The 27565-nt window shown below is 45.6% G+C and overlaps 1 protein-coding gene across 6 annotated transcripts in view; it reads left to right on the top strand.

Annotated features, from left to right (window-relative positions):
- The window catches only part of PEX1 (peroxisomal biogenesis factor 1), a 130702-nt gene that overhangs the window by 101939 nt on the left and 1198 nt on the right, over nucleotides 1-27565 (top strand). For 5 of the 6 annotated variants that reach the window (XM_063921374.1, XM_063921375.1, XM_063921373.1 and 2 more), the window contains 9 exons: nucleotides 786-975; nucleotides 1780-1946; nucleotides 3878-4012; nucleotides 5641-5705; nucleotides 7330-7472; nucleotides 7566-7669; nucleotides 8871-9047; nucleotides 9851-10078; nucleotides 24346-24519. In XM_063921374.1, coding sequence (XP_063777444.1) covers nucleotides 786-975; nucleotides 1780-1946; nucleotides 3878-4012; nucleotides 5641-5705; nucleotides 7330-7472; nucleotides 7566-7669; nucleotides 8871-9047; nucleotides 9851-10078; nucleotides 24346-24519 — 1383 coding nt within the window. The remainder of the gene's footprint in view (nucleotides 1-785; nucleotides 976-1779; nucleotides 1947-3877; nucleotides 4013-5640; nucleotides 5706-7329; nucleotides 7473-7565; nucleotides 7670-8870; nucleotides 9048-9850; nucleotides 10079-24345; nucleotides 24520-27565) is intronic. The other variant, XM_063921377.1, reaches the window with a different exon arrangement.

Below are 27565 nucleotides of genomic sequence, written 5' to 3'. Positions count from 1 at the left end.
AATAATGACTTTCTGCATGTGTTCTAGTGTCACATTTATTTACAACACATTTGTACTTATTATTCATCTAGCACCTTCTAGAAATAATAGCTGGTATCTGGTTGCTATAGGGTAACTTCTACACTTCTAAAAGACTCGCTCTAGTACATATACCCCAGTGTCTCTGGTTCTGGATTGTTGACCTTTATCTGGTTAATTCATTTCCATGAAGATGGAAGAAAATTGTGCGGCACTGTTGTACGTTTTATGGGGGTCATTCCGCCCGGTTCGCACGCAGCGGTTCTTCGCTGCGGTGCGAACGGGTCGGGGCTGCGCAGCGCCCGCAATGCGCACGCGCATCGTTGCCAGACGACGGCCGTCAGCGCAGAAAGTGATCGCAGTGCCGATCGCATGAAGACTGACAGACGTGAGGCATTCCGGGGCGTCAACTCACTGTTTTCAAGGCGTGGTGAGCCGAAAGCAGTCGGATCCAGGCGTTTGGAGGGCGGATGTCTGACGTCAATCCCGGGACCTTCGTCACTGGATCCGTCGCACAGGGTAAGTAGGTCTGACCCTGGTCTTGTTTTGCAGGAAACTTTTTTAGCATAGCAGGGCTGCACAAGCGATCGCAGCCCTGCTATGCTAAAATACACTCCCCCATAGGCGGCGTCAAGTTGATCGCACGATCAGCAAAAAGTTGCTACGTGCAATCAACTCGGAATGACCCCCCATATTGTCTAGATTCCAGCAAAGAAGCCACTCTGATCGTGTATATGAGGTGTTTCTATGATATGTTTATTTTATAGAAAGAAAGATCTGAGATGATACATCGCATTATAGAAAACAGACTCGCACGTGATATCACTGAGTTTAAAGACTTAAATCTCCATCACCTTGCTAAAGAAACGGAAGGTTTTGTAGCCAAAGATTTTGTTATGCTTGTGGAACGAGCCATAGAATCCAGTGTTTCCTCCAGGAAGGTGTACTGCAAACAAGGTAACTTCTTTTACTATTTTTGGTTACTTAATGTGCACCTTTATTCCACATATTGCAAATTCATTTAGATTAGCTGCGGATGCATTGCGTGCTTGACTCTCGCCAATAATTGGTCCCATCTATATGGACACAATGTCCATATATTCACTTGTGATAGCAGCTGTCACTACTGTCAGAACAGATCTGCACCAGCCCTGTCCCGGGGGAAAAAGACCCATCTGAGATTTCCACATCCCAAAGTATGCTCTCTTCTAAATAACCCGCAATTAATCAAAGCAAACTTATCAAGGAGTTATAAATAGAGGAGGGGGCCCGTGTGCAGTCTTCGTATGGGCCCCCTCCTCTCTAGCTGGTGGGGCAGCACACTCTGAGCACTAGGGTCACTAGTGGACCCTAGGCTGTGCCTGAGTGTAACACTGCTTTATCCCCGGGTTGAATTGCCGGGTCAGGCGACCCGGGATTTCGGTTACGCCCCTTTCACAACGCACGCTGACCCGTGTTGACCCCGCAATATGCCGGGTCATTACCAGGTTATTTGTGCGGTGTGAAAGGGGTATAAGAGTGTCAGATCCTGAACTAAATTTTAGCGGTGACATAATAACAAATGTTGTTTTTAATAATGATTGTGATAACTTTTTTCAACGGGTATTAGCATAATTAAACAGACCAGCTGATTTTGTTTTAATTAGCCCATTCACACCCACACCTCACAATAACTGGGTGGATTTGGCCATTTTAGCTCTTCGTATTAATGGCATGCTATTGTTTTTTACTGACTTCTTTGAATTTTTTGTGCTTTTGTAGAGTTAGTTCTGTCAGCATCTGACTTCCAGAAAGCTCTTAAAGGCTTCACGCCCATATCACTGAGAAACGCCAATTTACATAAGCCAAAGAAGCATAGCTGGAACATGGTGGGAGGATTACACGATGTACGTCAGGTTCTGAAGGACACCATTGAATTACCCGCCAAGGTGCAGTCTTTCTTTTCAAACTGATAACAAAATATCTGTTACAGGTTGAGTATCCCATATCCAAATATTCCGAAATACGGAATATTCCGAAATACGGACTTTTTTGAGTGAGAGTGAGATAGTGAAACCTTTGTTTTTTGATGGCTCAATGTACACAAACTTTGTTTAATACACAAAGTTATTAAAAATATTGTATTAAATGACCTTCAGGCTGTGCGTATAAGGTGTATATGAAACATAAATGAATTGTGTGAATGTAGACACACTTTGTTTAATGGACAAAGTTATAAAAAATATTGGCTAAAATTACCTTCAGGCTGTGTGTATAAGGTGTATATGTAACATAAATGCATTCTGTGCTTAAATTTAGGTCCCATCACCATGATATCTCATTATGGTATGCAATTATTCCAAAATACGGAAAAATCCCATATCCAAAATACCTCTGGTCAAAAGCATTTTGGATAAGGGAGACTCAACCTGTATTATAGGTTTTAAAGTGTTGTGCACCTGTTGTCGGCGAGTCCAGTTTTTATGTAACACAATTTATCGTTTTGGGGATCAGATTTGTTTCACATGCTACTTACTAGATCATTTTTGACACTAAAATAGCTTTTCTATCTTTGTGTGCATTATACAGAAAAAGTAGATATATGTTAATTTTTCGTTTTGTCTTTACGATTGAGGGTCTGTCTAGGGTCAGAGCAACTTTTTATTTTCAGTCTTCATCTTCTGCATGTCCATATGGTTCCAGTTTTGAAGCGGATAAGGGATAGAACATGTTGTAGTCAATAAGCTCATTAGAGACCCTATATCCACACAGAGCGTACTTTAGGCACAAGTGTGGGAGGTTTACCGTCTGTTCACTCCTGTAATTATCTTATTGAAGACAACACAGAATAGGATCAGGCAGTGTCATCATGTGAGGAGGCGAATGAAGGCATCAGGAAGCCACAGACTGAGGGTTATATAGTGGAAAGAGTAGGCTCTCCCAGCAGCACTGAGTATCGGGTCTACGTACTAAGCCTTGGAGAAGTCCCAGCCAATCAGGTCCAGCCATGTTACAGGCTGTGTTTGAAAAATGATAGTTAGGAGCTGATTGGATGGGACTTTATCCAAAATTTGGTAAATAAACTCCTATATCAGTAGATGAGTGATATCAGTGATGACAGGGCTGTATGTGACAGGGGCAGTGACATGATGTGAGGAGGGGAATGGAGGCAGCAGCAAGCCACAAACTGAGAGTTATATAGTGGAAGGAGCAAGGTCCACAGCAGCACAGAGTATATCTGATGATGAGTGATGTGTTAGTGAGAACAGGACTGTATGTGACAGGGGCAGTGATATGATGTGTGGAGGTAATGGAAGCAGCAGGAAGTCACAGACTGAGTGTTATATAGTGGAAGGAGCAGGGCCCTCAGCAGTACAGAGTATATCAGGAGATGAGTGATGTGTTAGTGAGGACAGGACTGTATGTAACAGGGCCAGTGACATGATGTGTGGAGGTAATGGAAGCAGCAGGAAGCCACAGACTGAGTGTTATATAGTGGAAGGAGCAGGGTCCTCAGCAGTACAGAGTATATCAGGAGATGAGTGATGTGTTAGTGAGAACAGGACTGTATGTGACAGGGCCAGTGACATGATGTGTGGCGGGAATGGAGGCAGCAGTTAGATCCCAGAAATGCACATTTTACAGGTAGCATGCTCCGTTAACGGACAAATCAGCCCGTACGCACTAGCATACTCCGCCAGACAGACGCTGATCTCTTTGTTTCATGCGCTGTATGCAGACATCCGCAAGATCCGTTCGTATTACCAGTTGTGCCTGACACAGAATCTGGCCCTAAGTGAGCATTCAACTATGAAATTTAATGTGCTTTCCAAAATACTGCTGTAGTTTGCCTAAACATGTGCGTCGTTATTTGTTACAGTATCCAGAGTTATTTGCAAGCCTTCCAATACGACACAAATCTGGGGTTCTGCTGTATGGGGCTCCAGGCACTGGGAAGACTTTGCTGGCCGGTGTTATTGCTCATGAAAGTGGGATGAATTTCATCAGCATTAAGGTGAATATGGACATTTAAACCTGCAGAACATTTTGTGAGGTGCTGCGGACCCCTTGTGTTGCCCTATAAAAAAAGGAAAAAAACAATAAAAAGGTTATGTGTAATAAGCTGACATAACTGGGTCAAATATCAAGTTGCTTGCCAAAAAACTATCCATTGTTGGTCAGCCTGTTTTATCATGTGCAAATGATACTTCCATAAGGCATACTTGCCTGCTGTTCCTTGCTGCCAGGACATGGGGAAGTTAGGTAGGAAGCAGGAAGTGGGTGGTACATTACATTCAAGGTGCTAAAATCGAGTGGGCAGGGATATTACATCTTCAAGCCTTGCCCACTGCAGGAAATGTAATGGGCAGGGCAGTTTATACATACAGATATTAATATATATACTGTATGTTACTTTTTTTTTAAACTACTGCTTGTAGGAGTTCAGAGTCCTGCAAGAGAAACCAGCAGCATTGGATGGGTGTTCCTGAGGATCACCCATCACTAATGCAGTGATGCCTAAAAGAGGGGTGACACTTCTTTGCCCGACTACTGTGGCCAACAGTGATCGGTACACACTGGGAGCCGCAGCTACTGTGCTGTGCCAGGAGGAGGTTGGTGCTGCTAGACTGCCTGATCACTTCTGGCCACAGTGACCGGGACAGACAGGGGGGAATGGTGGAGGCAGAGCTCTGGCTACTGTCCTTCAGTGATGCCGGCAGGAGACGGCGCAGATAGGCTGCCAATGATCGGGACAGACGGAGCTGGGGAGGCAGAGCCGCAGCTGCTGTACTTGCAGTGCACTGCATTGAATCCGGGAGGAGGTGGATACCACAGGACTTACCGATCACTGCTGGCCACAGTGATCGGGACAGATGGGGCTGGGGAGGCAGAGCCGCAGCTGCTTTGCTTGCAGTGTACTGCATTGAATCCGGGAGGAGGTGGATGCCACAGGACTGCCCGATCACTGCTGGCCACAGTGATTGGGACAGATGGGGGGGAAGGCAGAGCCGCAGATACAATGCTATACTGATACCGGCAGGAGACGGCGCAGATAGGCTGCCAGTGATCGGGACAGACGGAGCTGGGGAGGCAGAGCCGCAGCTGCTGTACTTGCAGTGCACTGCATTGAATCCGGGAGGAGGTGGATACCACAGGACTTACCGATCACTGCTGGCCACAGTGATCGGGACAGATGGGGCTGGGGAGGCAGAGCCGCAGATACAATGCTATACTGATACCGGCAGGAGGGTGTGCAGACTCCTGTCTGCCAAATCACTGTGGCCAGCAGTGATCGGGACACACTGGAGGTGGAGCCGCAGGTACAGTTGGAGGTCCCAGCCACCCAGTGGGCGTTTCTGACTGGTCGCATCAGTTGTGACCATGTCAGGGAAAGCTGAGCCTGTTGTGGTCGCATCTGATGCGACCACGCCAAGCAAATGCTTAAAAAATCTAAGATAAACGTGCTAGGAATCACTCACTGCACCAAAATATACACAATATTAGAAACATAAAGGATTAAAATTAAAATTTAGGGACGAACACAAAGACAAAGTTTATAAAGACCACTATGCTAGGGCCTCAATCAGCCATGTTTCACCTGCAACTAAAAGGTCCTATTACATGTTCACTGTATCCCTCTAGGGACCTGAACTTCTCAGTAAATATATCGGAGCCAGTGAGCAGGCAGTGCGGGATGTCTTTATAAGGTAATGCTTTAGATATGTTAAAACAGTTTTTATTGGTATATTATTATTTTACATCTGAAGTATGATCTCCTGTTAGTAGTTGACACAATTCCAGTTTGAGTCTCCCATATCCAAAGTGCTTGGGACCAGAAGTATTTTGGATATCAGATTTTTTTTTTCTGTCATCCATGGGGGATTACCCAAGGTAAGTAGACCTTGGGTATGGTGGAGCTGCAGGAGTCCTGGGCACCAAATGGTTGACTTCTTTTGGCTGAAACACAGGCTCCTCCTACCCCATGCCCCGCCCCCTGCACAGGGAAGCTCGATTTTCTGGGCAGCCTGTGACAGCGTGGATTTTTTTTAACTTTTCACAGGGACAGGTAAGAGGCTCCCTCTAGTAGCAATAAGCAGCGGTAACCATCAGGGGGCGCCAACGGGATTGGTACTAGACCACCAGGGACACACATTTACAACAGGGGCACTGTAACAATGGAAGATAGGCCCATGGGCCCAGTAGAAGGGGAGGAGCATTTGCCTGTTACCTCCTCCCGCACCCTTTTTCATTTCCCCTGTCCTAGGCTGCTAGCCAAAGGCTTCTCTCTCCTCCCACTCCTACAGCTGAACAGCCAATTTACTAGTCTGCACAGCCTGCCTGCTGGAGAGAGACGCCTGCTTCTGCCTCCCCTATACCTCACTCCCTTCAGTGTCAGGTTATAGAACATCTTCTTTTCACCTATTGGTGCTGGTTGCTGGGAGCTACTGTATTTATGCTTTTTATTTCTTTGGGCACTTGAATATTGTGGTGTGCATGTGCTTTAGTTTTGTAGCCAAAGCACTATTTAGGCACACTTACATATAGATATAGTGTTTTGGGAATGTTGGTGCACGTGGCTGCGCTCCCATAGGGTTGGTGCAGGTTTCAATGTGCAACTGATGGTGGCATATATGGATATACAGTATTACAGCATGCAGGGAGCCTAAAAGTGAGCGTCTCAGTCCTTACACATGGATATTTGCAAGGGAAGGGCTTTGTAGCGGCATTTGCGTGACTGCCAGTAGATGCCGCTGCATGCGTACCACTCAGAATGAGACCATAGGGGGTAATTCAGACCCGACCGCTAGGCTGCGTTTTCGTACAGCCTGCAATCAGGTCTAAACTGCGCATGCATATGCACCGCAATGCGCAGGCGCGTCGCATGGGTACAAAGCGGATCACCATTTAGCGATGGCTTTGTGCGAAGAATGCATTTGCACGGGCGATCTCAAGGAGATTGACAGGAAGAGGGCATTTGTGGGTGGCAACTGACCATTTTCAGGGAGTGGTTGGAAAAACGCAGGCGTGTCCAAGTGTTTGCAGGGAGGGTTCCTGACGTCTATATCAGTCCCGGACAGGCTGATGTGATCGCAGCGACTGAGTAAGTCCTGGGCTGTACAGAGACTGCACAAGATCTGTTGGTACAGCTCTGCTATACATGCGTTCACACACTTGCACAGCTAAAATACACTCCCCCAGTAGGCGGCGACTATCTCATCGCAGCAGTGCAACAATCGCCTTCTAACAATTAGGTCTGAATTAGGCCCATAGTCCATTGTCTTGTGAATGAAAATAGGTAACGGTCTCTCACTGCCTGTCTTGTGGTCACAGAGCCCAGGCTGCTAAGCCCTGCCTCTTGTTCTTTGACGAGTTTGACTCTATAGCACCGCGGCGAGGCCATGATAATACAGGTGTTACTGACAGAGTGGTGAACCAGATGCTGACACAGCTGGATGGGGTGGAAGGATTACAAGGTAAGAGCATTATTGCACAGTGGAAGCTGGCTGCACTTTCTATATCAGGCTTCTTTATAACGGGGTAATCACTGTCTCATACTCTGTTGGTAGGAGTTTATGTTCTGGCAGCCACCAGCCGCCCAGATTTGATCGATCCAGCCCTGCTCAGACCTGGACGCTTGGATGAGAGTCTGTACTGCCCACCGCCAGACCAGGTCAGCACCCAGCGCTTGCAAAAATATTGAAAAGCATATTGTAAATTGTATCGAAAAAATAATCTGCCAATTTTGTCATTGTGCAAGAGGTGTGGATGATATCCCATTTCAAATCCTTAGAACTACAGACAGCATTAAATATTTGTATTTTGTGATACATCTTCACTTAATGGTAAGTGAATCAGGAGATGGTCTAATTTGTAGGGTGGTGTCTCATGGCCGCGTTTAAATCCTGTAGTGTTCTAGAATTGTGCAGCATAATTGCTGTCAATAAGGATCATTTAGAAACAAGATGCTCTTTTGTAATACGCCACATTTTTTTGACAATTTTAATCCAGTTTTATGGGTAAATGAAGGAATTTGTAAGCAAAGATGGTGGAGCTATTAGGAGTGCTGCTGGTAGGAGTATTTGAGCAGAACAAGGGTATTATTTGCTAAGACTTGATTGCACTTGTTTTCATAGGATTACTTAAATAAGATGAAAGGTGCAGAATGAGCATTTACTGGCATGTATCCTGTTGTGTGAGGTCACATAGCCTTGTTCTTCCCGCAATATGTTCCAGAGATCATATCACCCCTTACATATAATGTAATGTATTTGCATGTAACAATTATACTTATAAGTGGGAACGTGAATTTTTATATGCACTTTAAACTATATAATATAAATATTAAAATCCACAAACATGACACCTGTAATAAAGACAGTGCTTATGACCACTCACACTTGCAAAAAAATTCATCAGGGCCATGATAACGCTGTTTACAACAAATTGGTCCTTTTTGCCCTGTCCTTTTCACTGGGGACGGTGTCTACTGTCCAGGGATTCCAGGAGAACTCTCCGAAGTTTAGGAGTCTCCCAGACATTCCGGGAGAGTAGTAAAAGTATGCTGTAATGGGTAGCCATGGCAATGATACCAGACTAATGAGCAGCATGCATGCTTCTCTACCTGGAAAAGTGCATCAATTCACCTCTGACATATGACACTACCGTTAGGACTCCTAGATTGCCAGAGAAGGATCACACTCATATTGTATATCAGTGCATTGTGTTTATTCTTTTGGAGACAAAGATAGGGTGAGTGATGTGATTAACCTTGAGGATGCATACATGTGTTTACTTATGTATATAGCAGAATGGATTAAAGGCCTGTGTTGTTATAAGCTCTTCTGAGGGTTTTGTGTTTTATTTTTATACAGGTGTCTCGATATGAAATCCTTAAAGGTCTCAGCCATTCCATGCTGTTAGACGACGATGTGGACTTCCGGAGTATTGCCAGTGTGACGGAGAACTTCACTGGAGCGGATTTGAAAGCCCTATTGTACAATGCTCAGCTGGAGGCTATTCACTCGAGTCTAGCACCAAGCCCGCCACAAGTACAGTCATTCAGTTGCTCTCTGTCATCATTCATTGAACTAGATTTTGTCTGGATTGCAGATTAAACCAGTTGTGTTACTTAACTGGTTAGAACCATCCATATGCTGTATGGGGATGTAGTTGATTTGCCGGCGGTTGGAATCCCGGCGGTCAGGATACCGACCATGGAATCCCGACCGCTGACAATGCCGACAGTCGGCATGCCGAATAACAGGGACTATTCCCACTTGTGGGTGTCCACGACACCTATACAGTGGGAATAGAACCTGTGGCGAGCGCAGCAAGCTACAGAGTCCGCTGCGTGGTGAGTGCAGCGAGCCCGCAAGGGGCTCCGTTGCACTTGCCCCTCCCCCGCCGGCATTCTGGCGGCCGGGGTGTCGGTATGATGACATCTGAGCATTACTGCCCCAACCCGCTGTATTGGCTCAAAAACAAATGTACCCTGGGACTGGTTATAGAATGGGAGGGGCAGAACTTTAGGTATAGCACATGATCAGGTTAGGTTCCGCCGGTATTCAGTAATGTACCACCACTTACCGGATAAGACAAACTTGTCAAACTTTTATGTTTTCAGTTAATATTTGCCTTTTAATGACTTCTGTGAATGGGCAGATTGGCTTTGTACAGAGTGGTACCGGTGGGGCAGTTCTGGTAGTTACTTTATTTACTGCCCTTCCATTTTAGCAACAAATAACAGCGAAACTGAAGGAAAATGCACTTGTACCTTTATATAACAGAAGTGGAGGATTTGAGACATGAGAAAGCGGAAGATTTGTTTATATTTAACTATTAATCTTTTCAGGATAATGGGTCTGGACATGACAGTGATGCTAGTCTATCATCAATGATATTCCTGAACCACAGCAGTGCATCTGATGAGTCAGGAGGAGAGCCGGACAGTGTTCTAGACCAGTCTCTTACATCTCTGGATATGATCAAGATTCCTCCAGAAGATTTCAAGTCCAACATATGGCGACTGTATTTCGGTAGCTCCAATGAATCTGAGCTGGGGAATGGCAGTTCAGATCAGGTATTAATCCTATTTTATGCTATTTATTATATGTGGACAGTAGCCCTGGCTGTATTCTTTCCACTAACCTAGCCCAGGGGTGGGTTGTTATATGGTAAGCTTGTAAATAGTGATGTTCGTAGAAGTCCGGTCAGAAGTGGTTTTCATGGAAGAATTGTGGCCGAAAAACCATACCTTCGACATGGAAACAAGGCCAAGTGATTCAACTATGCACAAAAACATAGGAACTGTAGTGCAGAAAATGGCAGCAGGTGCTCTGGACTGATGAGTCAAAATTATTAATATTTGGCTGTAACAGAAGCCAGTTTGTTCTCCGAAGGGCTGGACAGTGGTACAATAATGAGACAGGCAACTGTGAAGCATAGTAGAGGTTCCTTGCAAGTTTGGGTCTGCATTTCAGCAAATGGAGTTAGGGATTTGGTCAGGATTAATGGTTTCCTCAATGCTGAGAAATACAGGCAGGTACTTATCCATCATGCAATATGATCAGGGAGGCATCTGATTGGCTCCATATTTATTCTGCAGCAAAACAACGACCCCATACATACAGCCAATGTCATTAAGAACTAACTTCAGTGTAAAGAAGAACAAGGAGTCCTGGCAGTGATGATGTGGCTCCCACAGAGCCCTGACCAGAGCATCCAATTAAGCCCCTATATTTTTAATATGCAGAAAAAAGCTAATATTTCGGTGGATAGTAAGAATTATTAGCTATACCAGACAAAAAGAAATAAAATATATTTGTTACCAAGATCAAATAATAAAATGAAAAATAAGAATTTACTTACCGATAATTCTATTTCTCGGAGTCCGTAGTGGATGCTGGGGTTCCTGAAAGGACCATGGGGAATAGCGGCTCCGCAGGAGACAGGGCACAAAAGTAAAGCTTTCCGATCAGGTGGTGTGCACTGGCTCCTCCCCCTATGACCCTCCTCCAAGCCAGTTAGGTACTGTGCCCGGACGAGCGTACACAATAAGGGAGGAATTTTGAATCCCGGGTAAGACTCATACCAGCCACACCAATCACACCGTACAACTTGTGATCTAAACCCAGTTAACAGTATGATAACAGCGGAGCCTCTGAAAAGATGGCTCACAACAATAATAACCCGATTTTTGTAACTATGTACAAGTATTGCAGATAAACCGCACTTCGGATGGGCGCCCAGCATCCACTACGGACTCCGAGAAATAGAATTATCGGTAAGTAAATTCTTATTTTCTCTATCGTCCTAGTGGATGCTGGGGTTCCTGAAAGGACCATGGGGATTATACCAAAGCTCCCAAACGGGCGGGAGAGTGCGGATGACTCTGCAGCACCGAATGAGAGAACTCCAGGTCCTCCTTAGCCAGGGTATCAAATTTGTAGAATTTAGCAAACGTGTTTGCCCCTGACCAAGTAGCTGCTCGGCAAATTTGTAAAGCCGAGACCCCTCGGGCAGCCGCCCAAGATGAGCCCACCTTCCTTGTGGAATGGGCATTTACATATTTTGGCTGTGGCAGGCCTGCCACAGAATGTGCAAGCTGAATTGTATTACACATCCAACTAGCAATAGTCTGCTTAGATAGAAAAATAGTGGTACTTTCAAATGAGCGCAGTAAGTAATAAAATGCTGCCCAGGTTCAAAAACAAAGGAGATAAACACAAATCTCCAAACATAGAATTCAAACAAAGAGAAGAGAGGATGTGATTGAACCCCTGGCGCACTGTGTTACTAGATGCCTTTCTTATAATAAAATAATGGATGTACTGGTGGTAGTACAACACTGACGATATTTATTAAAACGCAGTCCCCAGCTGGGAATCAACAAAAAACAAACAATCAATCAACATATACACAAATGTGGTGGGTGGAAAGGAATACCAGTATTTTCATAAAGTGCTTTCGTGCTCAAGGTTCTTCGTGAATGCAGAAGAAATCTCTCACCATATTGCGTAGCCGCGGTGGGCTAGCTTTTTGAAGAGGTAGCTATGGTCCTAGGCTGAATTGCCCAGCACCACCGCAGCGAGCGTATCAGCTTATTCACTGGTTCCCAGATCTCCACCACTTCTTTCCTTTATCCAAATAACGCGTTTCGGTCTTTTATTGGCCTTTCTCAAAGTTGGATAAAGTATAGCATCCTTGCTGGCTTTTTATTTACAAGCTAATTGCCATATAATGAGCAATGATCCATTACACCTGTGATTTCCGGAATCGTATACCGGAAATGATGTAAATGCGTTCCAAATGCCGCGCCGGAAGTAGTTTTTGCGTTCCATTGATAATTCTAGCATCCGTATGTAATCACCGGAAGTGCGGTGAGTGCGTTCCAGATACCGGATGTTGTTTTCTTGCGTTCCATTAGCGCTTCCGCAGTGTTCTCCTCCAGTTTTGAATGTATATAGATCAAACATCATTATGAATGCAAATCGGAATGTCTCTTCCTTCACTCATATGCTCAATTGATAAGTTTTATATTATGTACGGATATGTTAGAATTACCCCATCTCTACCAAACTGGGTGGTACTTCATTCCCAACCTGTCCATCCCTATTACCAAGATGGGGTAAACTTGATCTCAAATTCATATCCATATAATCGATCCACATAAAAAGGGGAGAGAAGAATAAAATATAATTATTACAAAATCAATAAAAATGAATAAATATGATTGAATTAAAAAATGTTATTAAGAAAAATAGGATGGAGGAAGATGTAGAGGTAATAAATATTCATTAAAATCATAAAAACCATTTCAACTCAAAGTCGACGTTGAGGCCATTTGGTCTGATGGAATTTAGCATGTATATCCACTTCATCTCGCTTCTCGCTAATCTGGTTTCTATGTTATTACTTTTCCAATTTGGTTTAATGTGTTGTATACCCAGATACCTCTTTATTTGACGTTCGCATTTACCGTGAACAGTCTTGAAGTGTTCTGATAGAGGATGTGTATCAAGACCTTTCCGTCAAATAAAGAGGTATCTGGGTATACAACACATTAAACCAAATTGGAAAAGTAATAACATAGAAACCAGATTAGCGAGAAGCGAGATGAAGTGGATATACATGCTAAATTCCATCAGACCAAATGGCCTCAACGTCGACTTTGAGTTGAAATGGTTTTTATGATTTTAATGAATATTTATTACCTCTACATCTTCCTCCATCCTATTTTTCTTAATAACATTTTTTAATTCAATCATATTTATTCATTTTTATTGATTTTGTAATAATTATATTTTATTCTTCTCTCCCCTTTTTATGTGGATCGATTATATGGATATGAATTTGAGATCAAGTTTACCCCATCTTGGTAATAGGGATGGACAGGTTGGGAATGAAGTACCACCCAGTTTGGTAGAGATGGGGTAATTCTAACATATCCGTACATAATATAAAACTTATCAATTGAGCATATGAGTGAAGGAAGAGACATTCCGATTTGCATTCATAATGATGTTTGATCTATATACATTCAAAACTGGAGGAGAACACTGCGGAAGCGCTAATGGAACGCAAGAAAACAACATCCGGTATCTGGAACGCACTCACCGCACTTCCGGTGATTACATACGGATGCTAGAATTACCAATGGAACGCAAAAACTACTTCCGGCGCGGCATTTGGAACGCATTTACATCATTTCCGGTATACGATTCCGGAAATCACAGGTGTAATGGATCATTGCTCATTATATGGCAATTAGCTTGTAAATAAAAAGCCAGCAAGGATGCTATACTTTATCCAACTTTGAGAAAGGCCAATAAAAGACCGAAACGCGTTATTTGGATAAAGGAAAGAAGTGGTGGAGATCTGGGAACCAGTGAATAAGCTGATACGCTCGCTGCGGTGGTGCTGGGCAATTCAGCCTAGGACCATAGCTACCTCTTCAAAAAGCTAGCCCACCGCGGCTACGCAATATGGTGAGAGATTTCTTCTGCATTCACGAAGAACCTTGAGCACGAAAGCACTTTATGAAAATACTGGTATTCCTTTCCACCCACCACATTTGTGTATATGTTGATTGATTGTTTGTTTTTTGTTGATTCCCAGCTGGGGACTGCGTTTTAATAAATATCGTCAGTGTTGTACTACCACCAGTACATCCATTATTTTATTATAAGAAAGGCATCTAGTAACACAGTGCGCCAGGGGTTCAATCACATCCTCTCTTCTCTTTGTTTGAATAGTCTGCTTAGAAGCAAGAGCACCCAGTTTGTTGGGTGCATACAGGATAACAGCAAGTCAGTTTTCCTGACTCCAGCCGTCCTGGAACATATTTTCAGGGCCCTGACAACATCTAGCAACTTGGAGTCCTCCAAGTCCCTAGTAGGTGCAAGGCACCATAATAAGCTGGTTCAGGTGAAACACTGACACCACCTTAGGGAGAGAACTGGGGACGAGTCCGCAGCTCTGCCCTGTCCGAATGGACAAACAGATATGGGCTTTTTTGAGAAAAAACCACCAATTTGACACTCGCCTGGTCCAGGCCAGGGCCAAGAGCATGGTCACTTTTCATGTGAGATGCTTCAAATCCACAGATTTGACTGGTTTTAAACCAATGTGATTTGAGGAATCCCAGAACTACGTTGAGATCCCCCAGTGCCACTGGAGGCACAAAAGGGGGTTGTATATGCAATACTCCCTTGACAAACTTCTGGACTTCAGGAACTGAAGCCAATTCTTTCTGGAAGAAAATCGACAGGGCCGAAATTTGAACCTTAATGGACCCCAATTTGAGGCCCATAGACACTCCTGTTTGCAGGAAATGCAGGAAACGACCGAGTTGAAATTTCTTTGTGGGGCCTTCCTGGCCTCACACCACGCAACATATTTTCGCCACATGTGGTGATAATGTTGTGCGGTCACCTCCTTTCTGGCTTTGACCAGGGTAGGAATGACCTCTTCCGGAATGCCTTTTTCCCTTAGGATCCGGCTTTCCACCGCCATGCCGACAAAACGCAGCTGCGGTAAGTCTTGGAACAGACATGGTACTTGCTGAAGCAAGTCCCTTCTTAGCGGCAGAGGCCATAAGACCTCTGTAAGCATCTCTTGAAGTTCCGGGTACCAAGTCCTTCTTGGCCAATCCGGAGCCATGAGTATAGTTCTTACTCCTCTACGTCTTATAATTCTCAGCACCTTAGGTATGAGAAGCAGAGGAGGGAACACATACACCGACTGGTACACCCACGGTGTTACCAGAACGTCCACAGCTATTGCCTGAGGGTCTCTTGACCTGGCGCAATACCTGTCCCGTTTTTTGTTCAGACGGGACGCCATCATGTCCACCTTTGTTATTTCCCAACGGTTTACAATCATGTGGAAAAAACTTCCCGATGAAGTTTCCACTCTCCCGGGTGGAGGTCGTGCCTGCTGAGGAAGTCTGCTTCCCAGTTTCCATTCCCGGGATGAAACACTGCTGACAGTGCTATCACATGATTTTCCGCCCAGCGAAAAGTCCTTGCAGTTTTTGCCATTGCCCTCCTGCTTCTTGTGTCGCCCTGTCTGTTTACGTGGGCGACTGCCGTGATGTTTTTCCCACTGGATCAATACCGGCTGACCTTGAAGCAGAGGTCTTGCTAAGCTTAGAGCATTATAAATTTACCCTTAGCTCCAGTATATTTATGTGGAGAAAAGTCTCCAGACTTGATCACACTCCCTGGAAATTTTTTCCTTGTGTGACTGCTCCCCAGCCTCTCGGGCTGGGCTCCGTGGTCACCAGCATCCAATCCTGAATGCCGAATCTGCGGCCCTCTAGAAGATGAGCACTCTATAACCACCACAGGAGAGACACCCTTGTCCTTGGATAAAGGGTTATCCGCTGATGCATCTGAAGATGCGATTCGGACCATTTGTCCAGCAGATCCCACTGAAAAGTTCTTGCGTGAAATCTGCCGAATGGAATTGCTTCGTAGGAAGCCACCATTTTTACCAGGACCCTTGTGCAATGATGCACTGTTTTTAGGAGGTTCCTGACTAGCTCGGATAACTCCCTGGCTTTCTCTTCCGGGAGAAACACCTTTTTCTGGACTGTGTCCAGAATCATCCCTAGGCACAGCAGACGTGTCGTCGGGATCAGCTGCGATTTTGGAATATTTAGAATCCACCCGTGCTGTTGTAGCAGTATCTTAGATAGTGCTACTCCGACCTCCAACTGTTCCCTGGACTATGCCCTTATCAGGAGATCGTCCAAGTAAGGGATAATTAAGACGCCTTTTCTTCGAAGAAGAATCATCATTTCGGCCATTACCTTGGTAAAGACCCGGGGTGCCGTGGACAATCCAAACGGCAGCGTCTGAAACTGATAGTGACAGTTCTGCACCACGAACCTGAGGTACCCTTAGTGAGAAGGGCAAATTTGGGACATAGAGGTAAGCATCCCTGATGTCCCGGGACACTATATAGTCCCCTTCTTCCTGGTTCGTTATCACTGCTCTGAGTGACTCCATCTTGATTTGAACCTTTGTAAGTGTTCAAAAAAATTTTTTTAGAATAAGTCTCACCTAGCCTTCTGGCTTCAGTACCACAATATAGTGTGGAATAATACCCCTTTTCTTGTAGTAGGAGGGGTAATTTAATTATCACCTGCTGGGAATACAGCTTGTGAATTTTTTCCCATACTGCCTCCTTGTCGGAGGGAGACCTTGGTAAAGCAGACTTCAGGAGCCTGCGAAGGGGAAACGTCTCGACATTCCAATCTGTACCCCTGGGATACTACTTGTAGGATCCAGGGGTCCTGTACGGTCTCAGCGCCATGCTGAGAACTTGTCAGAAGCGGTGGAACGCTTCTGTTCCTGGGAATGGGCTGCCTGCTGCAGTCTTCTTCCCTTTCCTCTATCCCTGGGCAGATATGATCTTATAGGGACGAAAGGACTGAGGCTGAAAAGACGGTGTCTTTTTCTGCAGAGATGTGACTTAGGGTAAAAACGGTGGATTTTCCAGCAGTTGCCGTGGCCACCAGATCCGATGGACCGACCCCAAATAACTCCTCTTCCTTTATACGGCAATACACCTTTGTGCCGTTTGGAATCTGCATCACCTGACCACTGTCGTGTCCATAACATCTTCTGGCAGTTATGGACATCGCATTTACTCTTGATGCCAGAGTGCAAATATCTCTCTGTGCATCTCGCATATATAGAAATGCATCCTTTAAATGCTCTATAGTCAATAAAATACTGTCCCTGTCAAGGGTATCAATATTTTTAGTCAGGGAATCCGACCAAGCCACCCCAGCTCTGCACATCCAGGCTGAGGCGATCGCTGGTCGCAGTATAACACCAGTATGTGTGTATATACTTTTTATGATATTTTCCAGCCTCCTGTCAGCTGGTCCTTGAGGACGGCCCTATCTATAGACGGTACCGCCACTTGTTTTGATAAGCGTGTGAGCGCCTTATCCACCCTAAGGGGTGTTTCCCAACGCGCCCTAACTTCTGGCGGGAAAGGGTATACCGCCCATAATTTTCTATCGGGGGGAACCCACGCATCATCACACACTTTATTTAATTTATCTGATTCAGGAAAAACTATGGTAGTTTTTTCACATCCCACATAATACCCTCTTTTGTGGTACTTGTAGTATCAGAAATATGTAACACCTCCTTCATTGCCTTTAACGTGTGGCCCTAATAAGGAATACGTTTGTTTATTCACCGTCGACACTGGATTCAGTGTCCCTGTCTGTGTCTGTGTCGACCGACTAAAGTAAACGGGCGTTTTAAAAACCCCTGACGGTGTTTTTGAGACGTCTGGACCGGTACTAATTGTTTGTCGGCCGTCTCATGTCGTCAACCGACCTTGCAGCGTGTTGACATTATCACGTAATTCCCTAAATAAGCCATCCATTCCGGTGTCGACTCCCTAGAGAGTGACATCACCATTACAGGCAATTGCTCCGCCTCCTCACCAACATCGTCCTCCTACATGTCGACACACACGTACCGACACACAGCACACACACAGGGAATGCTCTGATAGAGGACAGGACCCACTAGCCCTTTGGAGAGACAGAGGGAGAGTTTGCCAGCACACACCAAAAACGCTATAATTATATAGGGACAACCTTATATAAGTGTTTTCCCTTATAGCATTTTTTATATATTTCTAACGCCAAATTAGTGCCCCCCCTCTCTGTTTTAACCCTGTTTCTGTAGTGCAGTGCAGGGGAGAGCCTGGGAGCCTTCCCTCCAGCCTTTCTGTGAGGGAAAATGGCGCTGTGTGCTGAGGAGATAGGCCCCGCCCCTTTTTCGGCGGCCTCGTCTCCCGCTCTTAACGGATTCTGGCAGGGGTTAAATATCTCCATATAGCCTCCGGAGGCTATATGTGAGGTATTTTTAGCCAAAATAGGTATTCATTTGCCTCCCAGGGCGCCCCCCTCCCAGCGCCCTGCACCCTCAGTGACTGCCGTGTGAAGTGTGCTGAGAGGAAAATGGCGCACAGCTGCAGTGCTGTGCGCTACCTTTAGAAGACTGAGGAGTCTTCTGCCGCCGATTCTGGACCTCTTCTTACTTCAGCATCTGCAAGGGGGCCGGCGGCAAGGCTCCGGTGACCATCCAGGCTGTACCTGTGATCGTCCCTCTGGAGCTGATGTCCAGTAGCCAAGAAGCCAATCCATCCTGCACGCAGGTGAGTTCACTTCTTCTCCCCTAAGTCCCTCGTTGCAGTGATCCTGTTGCCAGCAGGACTCACTGTAAAGTAAAAAACCTAAGCTAAACTTTTCTAAGCAGCTCTTTAGGAGAGCCACCTAGATTGCACCCTTCTCGGCCGGGCACAAAAATCTAACTGGCTTGGAGGAGGGTCATAGGGGGAGGAGCCAGTGCACACCACCTGATCGGAAAGCTTTACTTTTGTGCCCTGTCTCCTGCGGAGCCGCTATTCCCCATGGTCCTTTCAGGAACCCCAGCATCCACTAGGACGATAGAGAAACATACACTACTGGTGTACAGGGCTGCCGAAGGGGGGCGGATACTAATTACATCCAGCTGAGACCTGCGCTGTTCTCATAGAGAGGACAAGTGTTTCTCCTGGAAGGCAATTGTTACTATTTGTTCATTTTTTTCATTGCCCACACGCCCACTGAACATACAGCAGTTTGAAGTGCATATTGTTAAAGAAATAAAGTATATTCAGTATGCGTGAAACAAGTAGGACAAGGCTCCTAGGACTAGCTGACAAGTCAGAACAACCCCGGTGAGTAACATTATAGATCACCTTAGAGTCAGCACTGATGGTGTCTCTGGAGCCTGAGACTTTGTTTTTGTTAGGATCCTTGGACTTGCTTGGTGTTGTGGGGAGCCCCAGTACTATTGGGGTGAGACTCCTAGAGCCCTCAAGAGGATTTTCACCAATAGCAACCCCACGCTGTTCCTTTAGTGCTTGTTGCGCACATCAGTACTTAAGGGACTTAATACTTCCAGCAGTAGGAGTTCACCCAATAGACTGAATACCCCGGATAGCACTGAGAAATGGCTTTAAAAGTAATGATACGGCAGTGCTTTGGTACTAAAGAAATGATTCGACAGGACTTCGGTACTACTGGGTCTTAACCAGATCCACCAATAGACCACTGGTCATCAGAGAAAGGTCTGTGAATGGAGAAAGAAAACTTTGGATGTACAAAGAATGGAGGCACGAAGGTGCTACAATCCGCTTTAACGGTCAGAGTCTCTGGGGTGACTGCAGCAACTAAAAATGATTCAACTGTACCAGAGAAAGCAGAAAGATTGAGCAAGAAGTTGACAGATGTGGACAGGTCAGTAATTCAGGAACAGCTGTGAATTGGCTTTGCAGGAAGTTAGTAGGCAGGCCAGTCATACAGGAACAGCTGTGGCTTGGCTGTGCAGAGTATGAGTAGGCAGGCCAGTGGTAAAAGAACAACTGCAGCTTGGTCTTGCAGAATGTTAGCAGTCAGGTCAGGTGTAGAGAAACAGCTATAGCTTGGTCTTGCAGGATATTTGCAGACAGTCCAGGTATTAAGGAACAACTGCGGCTTAGTCTTCCAAGATTTTGGCAGACAGGCCTGGTATTCAAGAACAGCAGTGGCCTGGCCTTGCAGGATGTAACAGACAGGCCAGGTGTTTAAGAACAACTGCGGCTTGGTCTTGCAAGATGTTGGCAGTCAGCAGTGACGTGCGGTGGGGTGAGGCAGAGCCTTTCCTGTCATACTAACGTTTGTGCCAGAGTTTTGACTGCGTAAAGTATAAGAAAAATAAAAAAAATATGTTTGAAATATCTTCTTTGCATTATTCTAATCATTTTTATAGGCAAAACTCTGGAGTAAAAAGTCTATGGCAGGTAAGGCAGTGCCTCACCTGGCTATCTTTTCCGCACATCTCTGATCAAAACTCACCAAATTTCCAGGAGTTTATCCTGCTGTACTTGTGTATAATGCCCAGATGTATGTTTTGGCTCATATACTGCATGGAAATCTGGCTCTGGTGCCAGCCAGTGCCTCCTGAGCTATTTAGCTCACCGCACGTCCCTGGCAGTCAGGCCCAGTATACAAGAACAGCTGCAGCTTGGCTAGCAGGATATTCAGGAACAGCTGCGGCAGACAGGAGAAGCCAGGGAGATCCGGAGTACATTGCAGAGTGACAATGGCTCCCGTGGTAACAGAGGACTATAACCACCAATGTCAGGCAGGAGTGTATGGATGATAAAGGAGAGGAGAGTCAATCCGGAGGCCAGCTGGAACAAACCCCCTTTAATTACTAACTCTGTGCAGCCGGAGCATTGCACATCCCTACAGATGGCCCACAATTCCCTGCAGCCACCCTGTTGTCTGGGTGACCATTGGGGAAGCTGCCGGGCGGAAGCGCTGTAATGTGCAGTCGCCTAGCAATGAGCGGGACTAGCGCTGTGCCGCCGCGGCCGCTTGTAACGGTTATTCCATTCTGGATGAGGTATATGGCAGTGGACAATGGGCAACAGAAGGAGGGAGCTGTGTTTTCATCTATGCTGGGAGCACATAGTGGAATTTTTTATTCACTAGACAACAAGCATTACAGCACCCTTTCTTGGATTTGAACTGTGGGGGTCATTCCGAGTTGATCGTAGCTGTGCTAAATTTAGCACCGCTACGATCAGGCACTCAGACATGCGGGGGGACGCCCAGCATAGGGCTAGTCTGCCCCGCATGTCAGCACCACCCCCCCCCCTTTTGCTTTTGCATTTCAGGAGTAACTCCCGGCGAGCGCAGCTCCTGCGGCTGGCCGGGAGAACCTCCTTGCTGCCCGGGCCGCAGTGGCTGCGTGTGACGTCACGCAGCCGTTGCGGCCCGCCCCCCCAACGGTCCGGCCACGCCTTCGTTGGCCGGACCACGCCCCCCTAAACGGCGGTTTAACGCTGCCGTCTAGCCCCCTCTCGCCCAGCGACTGCCAGGCAGAGGCAATTGCTACAATACAACGGCTTTCGGCGGCCCAGCATGCGCAGATCCGACACGATCGCTGCGATAAACTGCAGCGAGCCATCGGGTCGGAATGACCCCCTGTGTTTTAAAGTTTGAGAACTGTGCAGTTCTGTAATATAAACTCTAACTACATCATTTATACAGTGGAATGTTTTCAGCGTTTTGATTTACTACTATAAGGTTGTTTTTATCAAAAAAAAAATTTTTTATACTACTGATTTTCTTGAGCTTTTTTTTTTCATTGTTTCCATCGTGCTTATTTCTCCTTAGTTATTTTCATCTGACATTTCAATGCATGGGTCAATTTAACTATCCTCTAGTGGAAAACTAATAATCTATCCATCTAGATATCCCCTTGGTATACGGCTACAGATATACCCTAGAGCGCTTGATTATTGCGTACATTTTCTGAATCAGAGGTTATACACCTTAAATCAATGCTGCTTAGGGTATAATATTCTTCTTAATCTACCGAGTGCCTGTATTTATATTTGCTATATTAAAAACTTGCAATGTACATGGAAATGATTTGCCATTTTTGGAACACAAATTGCATCCATTGCATTGAATTTAATCCTCCCATAGTGTTGCAAGGAAAGGTGACATTCTCTTATTTATTGCTTTGTGAATGATCGCACTATACTGTTGGGTAACGTTATGGCTTTACTAGAAAATGTCCCTTATTGCATTTCATATTACAGCAGTACCCATACCCCTCCTTACCATACCACTCATACCCCTTTCAGACTAGCATAAATATCTCAGGTAATTGCACGTGAAAGCGCATCAACATGGGATTTTGTTCAGTCTGAAAGGGTCCTAAAGGAATATCCCAGGTCGAGCGTCCCAGCATTTCATCCCAGGTCGCGACCTGGATGAAGCCAGAATCAACCCGGGATGTGGTGCAGTGTGAACGGTAAGCCGGGTCAAGGTGACACGGCACCCGTTCTCTGCATAAGATGAGACGGTGCTTGGAGGTGATCAATTCGTCTGCATTACATTAGGCATCACAGTTTACAACGTCCATATGGAAGAGGGTGGAAAGTCTTACCTCCTGGAGGGTAATAATTCTTCTGCAATACATTAGGCATCAAAGTGTACAATGGGCCTGATTCAAGTTCGCTTTACAAATTCTGCAAAGTATCCATGAGATTGCATGTGGGGGGCCACCCATCGCAGGGCATGGCTGGCCAGCATGCTGACCGCCGCCTCAACCCCAGCCCCCCCCCCCCCCCCCGTCTTGATAGCAGAAATTAAGGATGCCTCCTGCCACCATCCTTCCGTTCGCACCCCCACGCTCCTGTTTTCAGGACACGCCTCTGCAATGCTCCGTCTCCGCCTGGCGGAGGGGATTGCATCTTCTGTGCCCCCCCTCCACATGGGCACAGGATGGGCGCTGCCCATGCGCCCGCATCTTTTTTTGGTCATTTTTGCAGTTGGATCGCGTTCTGCGATCCAACCTGAATCAGCCCCCAATGTCCATATGGTGGAGGGTGAAAAGTCTTACCTCTGGGAGGGTAACCATTCTTCTGCGCTACATTGGTCGTCACAGTGTAGAATGGGGGTCATTCCGACTCGATCGCACGCTGCAGTTGTTCACAGCGCAGCGATCGGGTCGGCACTGCGCATGTGCCGGCACCGCAGTGCGCTGGCGCATGCCAGACGGCCGAAGGCAGAGGTGTTCGCTGGGCGGGAGGGGGCGGCACGGCGACGTTTAGCCGACGTTTTTAGGGTGCAGTCTGGCCAGCGCAGGCGTGGCCGGACTGTGCGGGGGGCGGGCCGCAGCAGCTGCGTGATATCACACGCAGCCACTGCGACCCGGGGCAGCGTCGAGTAACTCCCGGCCAGCCGCAGAAGCTGCGCTGGCCGGGAGTTACTCTTCAAGTACAAAAGCTGCGCCGCTGTGCAATGCTTTTGTACTTGTGCGGAGGGGGGCCGACTGACATGCGGGGCGGACTAGCCCTGTGCTTGGCGTCCCCCGCATGTCTGGGAAGATGATTGTAGCTGTGCTAAATTTAGCACAGCTACGATCAACTCGGAATGACCCCCAATGTCCATATGGTGGAGGGTGGAAAGTCCTACCTCCTAGAGGGTAATAGTTCTTCTGCATTACATTAGGCATCACAGTGTACAATATCTGTATGGTGGAGGGTGGAAAGTCCTACCTCCTGGAGGGTAACCGTTCTTCTGCATTACATTAGGCATCACAGTGTACAATATCTGTATGGTGGAGGGTGGAAAGTCCTACCTCCTGGGGGGTAACAGTTCTTCTGCATTACATTAGGCATCACAGTGTACAATATCTGTATGGTGGAGGGTGGAAAGTCCTACCTCCTGGAGGGTAACAATTCTTCTGCGTTACATTAGGCATCACAGTGTACAATATCTGTATGGTGGAGGGTGGAAAGTCCTACCTTCGGGAGGGTAACCGTTCTTCTGCATTACATTAGGTGTCACAGTGTACGTGTACAATATCTGTATGGTGGAGGGTGGAAAGTCCTACCTCCTGGAGGGTAACAATTCTTCTGCGTTACATTAGGCATCACAGTGTACAATATCTGTATGGTGGAGGGTGGAAAGTCCTACCTTCGGGAGGGTAACCGTTCTTCTGCATTACATTAGGTGTCACAGTGTACGTGTACAATATCTGTATGGTGTAGGGTGGAAAGTCCTACCTCCGGGAGGGTAACCGTTCTTCTGCATTACATTAGGTGTCACAGTGTACAGCGTCACGGTGTACAATATCTGTATGGTGGAGGGTGGAAAGTCCTACCTCCGGGAGGGTAACAATTCTTCTGCGTTACATTAGGCGTCACAATGTGCACATACCTCTATTCCCAGCATAACATGTCTTCCTTCAATTGTCTTTACAGACCTGCCACAGCTTATCTGGAAGCAATTCCATTACACATGATTTCACTGGCTTGTCTGTAGGAGAATTAGTGCCTTGCCAACCTCTAGTGTTCATTACATCCTCAAAAGAAGACCAACAGGAGTTCTGTCAGAGTCTAAACGCTGAGATCACTGTTACCAACTACATGAATGTGGTATAACAACTTTCCAAGTTCTTCTGTCCTCTCCCTCACCTCTGACCCTTCTTGTATTGTGGCTTTCACACACCCAACGTACTATACTGCACAGGCCCCCTAATGCAGGACATAGTATACAGAAAGTAAGTTTCAGTGCGGAAAACACACATAAGAACATTTCCCCCACCCCTAGTAACAGATCAGTCCCAGTAACATCTCGCTGACAGCCTTTGTGGTGAGCCATCAGAATCATAGGAGACGATGTGGGGGAGGGAGGATGTATCCAAAATTGTTGATATGGTACATAGAGTGTACCATATGTGATTTGGGTGGGATCTTACCGCCCAGGGGCGATCCTGTCGGCTGGATGTATTATCCATCACCCGCAGAGACAAGGACCTGCGATGTGCTGTGACGGCTGCTGGGGACACAGTCCGCTTTGACCGCACACGCACAGAGGCCACTTCCGGGGAGGGCTCTGGGGAAACCCTCTGCCAGCCAGCCCATAGGCTACAATGTGTAGCTTGCGTGGGCCAATATCGGGAATGCATCGCATTACGGATATTGGTAAATTGGGTAACATCGCATCCCCCATAGAAACCTATGGGACAAGCGGCTGCGGGCAACAATGGGGAGAGGTCCCTACTTACATTCGGGGGACGCATAATATTTGTGGCTAATCCTCTGTGTTTTCGGGGATATAGCCACAAGTATATAATAATAAATGGGCCCTTTAGAGAAGATGTATAAGAGGGTGGGGTTTACAGTATTTTCCTTCTTGTAGTTCAGCTTTAAATAATATTCAGGACTCATTCACACATGCATGAAAATGCATGCTAAGCCCGGTTTAGAGATGTGTGTGACGCCCATTCACATTTGCATTTTTTTTATGCATCTTAAACCCCACACATTCACATATACATAACATTACCGATGCGCATAAAGAAACAAACATTTAAATGTTTACCCATCATAACGTAAGTGCATGTTTTACAATGTGTTACAATACCCTATGTTTCTGGATGTGTGAAAGGGTTCTCAGGCGTGTGGATCTAGCCTCAGGCTATATGCATTGGTTCAGGCTGATGTGGTGCACAGCACTGCAAGCAGAGTTTTTTTCTGTACAGGAACAGAACATTGTATGGACCGCCCTGAGACTTTCTGTTTGTTGTTTGTACTAATATTATATGTAATTGGTGTACTTACCATATCATCGATCTGCTGTTGTAACCAACCCTTTGTAAGCACATTCATTTACGTTGTGGTTTATCTCACATACAAAAGCTTTACATCTTTCAAACAGAGGAGATTATTAACATAATACTATAACAGCAATGTGTACAGGAATTCCTTCTTGCTCATATGTACAGCAGTAATGAACTCTATGTGAATGAAATCCAAATTTCCATTACAAGTTGCGTCTCCCACATCTTAAAATCCAATATCCAAATTGTTCCGAAAGCCAAAGATTTCTGAACGCGATCGAGTGAAATGTTTGTGACATAGTGACACCTTTACTCTCTGATGGTTCAATGTACACAAACTTTGTTTCATGCACAAAAGTACTGAAAATATTGTATAAAATGACCTTCAGGCTGTGTGTATAAGTTGTATATGAAACATACTGTAAATGCATTCTGTGATCGGACTTGGGTCCCATCCCCAAGATATCTCATTATGGTATGCAGATATTCCAAAATAAGGAACATTCCGATATCAAAAATACTTGCTTCCAGGTGTTTTGGATATGGAAGACTCAACCTGTATTACTTTGTAGTCCATTCAGTAAGTTATCTGTAATCATAAAAATACAAAAACTTTCTAGAAATGCTGCATGAAACATAAAAATAATCTAACTATAAGAACTTTAAATGGTGGTGCATGGGGATTACCAAGACCGTGTCTTCAAATTTCAGTCTCCTCGGTGTAGCACCATTGAAAGAATTATTAATACATTCTCTTGCTGTAGTTTGTATCCTTACGAGTTGCTGCCTTGACAGTATGACATGTCATTGAAGGATACAATGATATTGCTCATTCCACAACATATCCTGTCCCTGCCAGCAACCGCCTGCAGTACCCGAAAAACAGTAGCGGACTTGTTCTACTGCATGTTCAGTTTAAAGGAGCGCTCTGCTGACCCCCGTGTTCTGCTATTTAAAGCATTTAAGTTTGCATTTGTGTTTGATTTCGGAGATGTTTTCTAAAGGGTGGACTGTTCTGTAAGATGATTTTTATTCTAAAAAAAAAAAATTGCAGGAACTCGTGAGTAGTAGTGTACACATTTCCAAAGATGACACTCCTCCTGTATCATGAACAGTATTGATAGTGATTACAGGGCCTGATTCTGAGTTGGGAATAAAGTAAGAAAGAGCAAGTAACGTTGCACCGTGGTAAAACATGCTGCCCTATATGTTGCTTTGGAGTTGTATTACTCATACTTGTAAATGGCTGTACGGCTCTTTACTCTGTTTATGTACGATGTATGTGTCTTTTACCCTCATTGCATGAGTTCGTTTCTGAAATTTTTCATGGCGGTGTCCCCCCCCCCCCCTCTCTCCTTTTCTTTCTTCTCTTCTCCTTCCTTTTCTCTTTCCTATTCTCTCTCTTATACAGAAAATTAATGTCGAAATATGTGCAGTTGATGTACCTCTTTTTTGGTTTCCCATGGGATATCCTAACGTTATTCTGAAATGCTCTGTACCATCATTTCCTTTTTGTCTGTATTGGTTTATACGACATTTTTCCAATAAAAACATTTCTTTAAAAAAAAAACATGCTGCCCTGCATGTGGGGGATTTGAAATGTGCGAGATTTGGATTTGATACGGGCGTGTCCAAACTGAGATCCAAATTACAGTGTAAGAATAAAGCTGTCCAGCATTTGTGGGCTACATACAATAGCAGACATTATTTACCCTGCATGCAAAAACATGTATGTATTTTGACCCGTTGCATTGCAGCATGGTGTGTCCAGATGCACAGTTACTTGCGCCTTCTTACTTTATTCCCAACTCAAGCTGGGTACACACTGGCCAATAAACGTCAGTTATATTATGGGCACG

Source organism: Pseudophryne corroboree, chromosome 5 (genome assembly GCF_028390025.1).
Source record: "Pseudophryne corroboree isolate aPseCor3 chromosome 5, aPseCor3.hap2, whole genome shotgun sequence".
NCBI lineage: Eukaryota > Metazoa > Chordata > Amphibia > Anura > Myobatrachidae > Pseudophryne > Pseudophryne corroboree.
The sequence above is the reverse complement of the archived record's forward strand: the minus strand, read 5'-3'. Positions and strand labels throughout refer to the sequence as shown.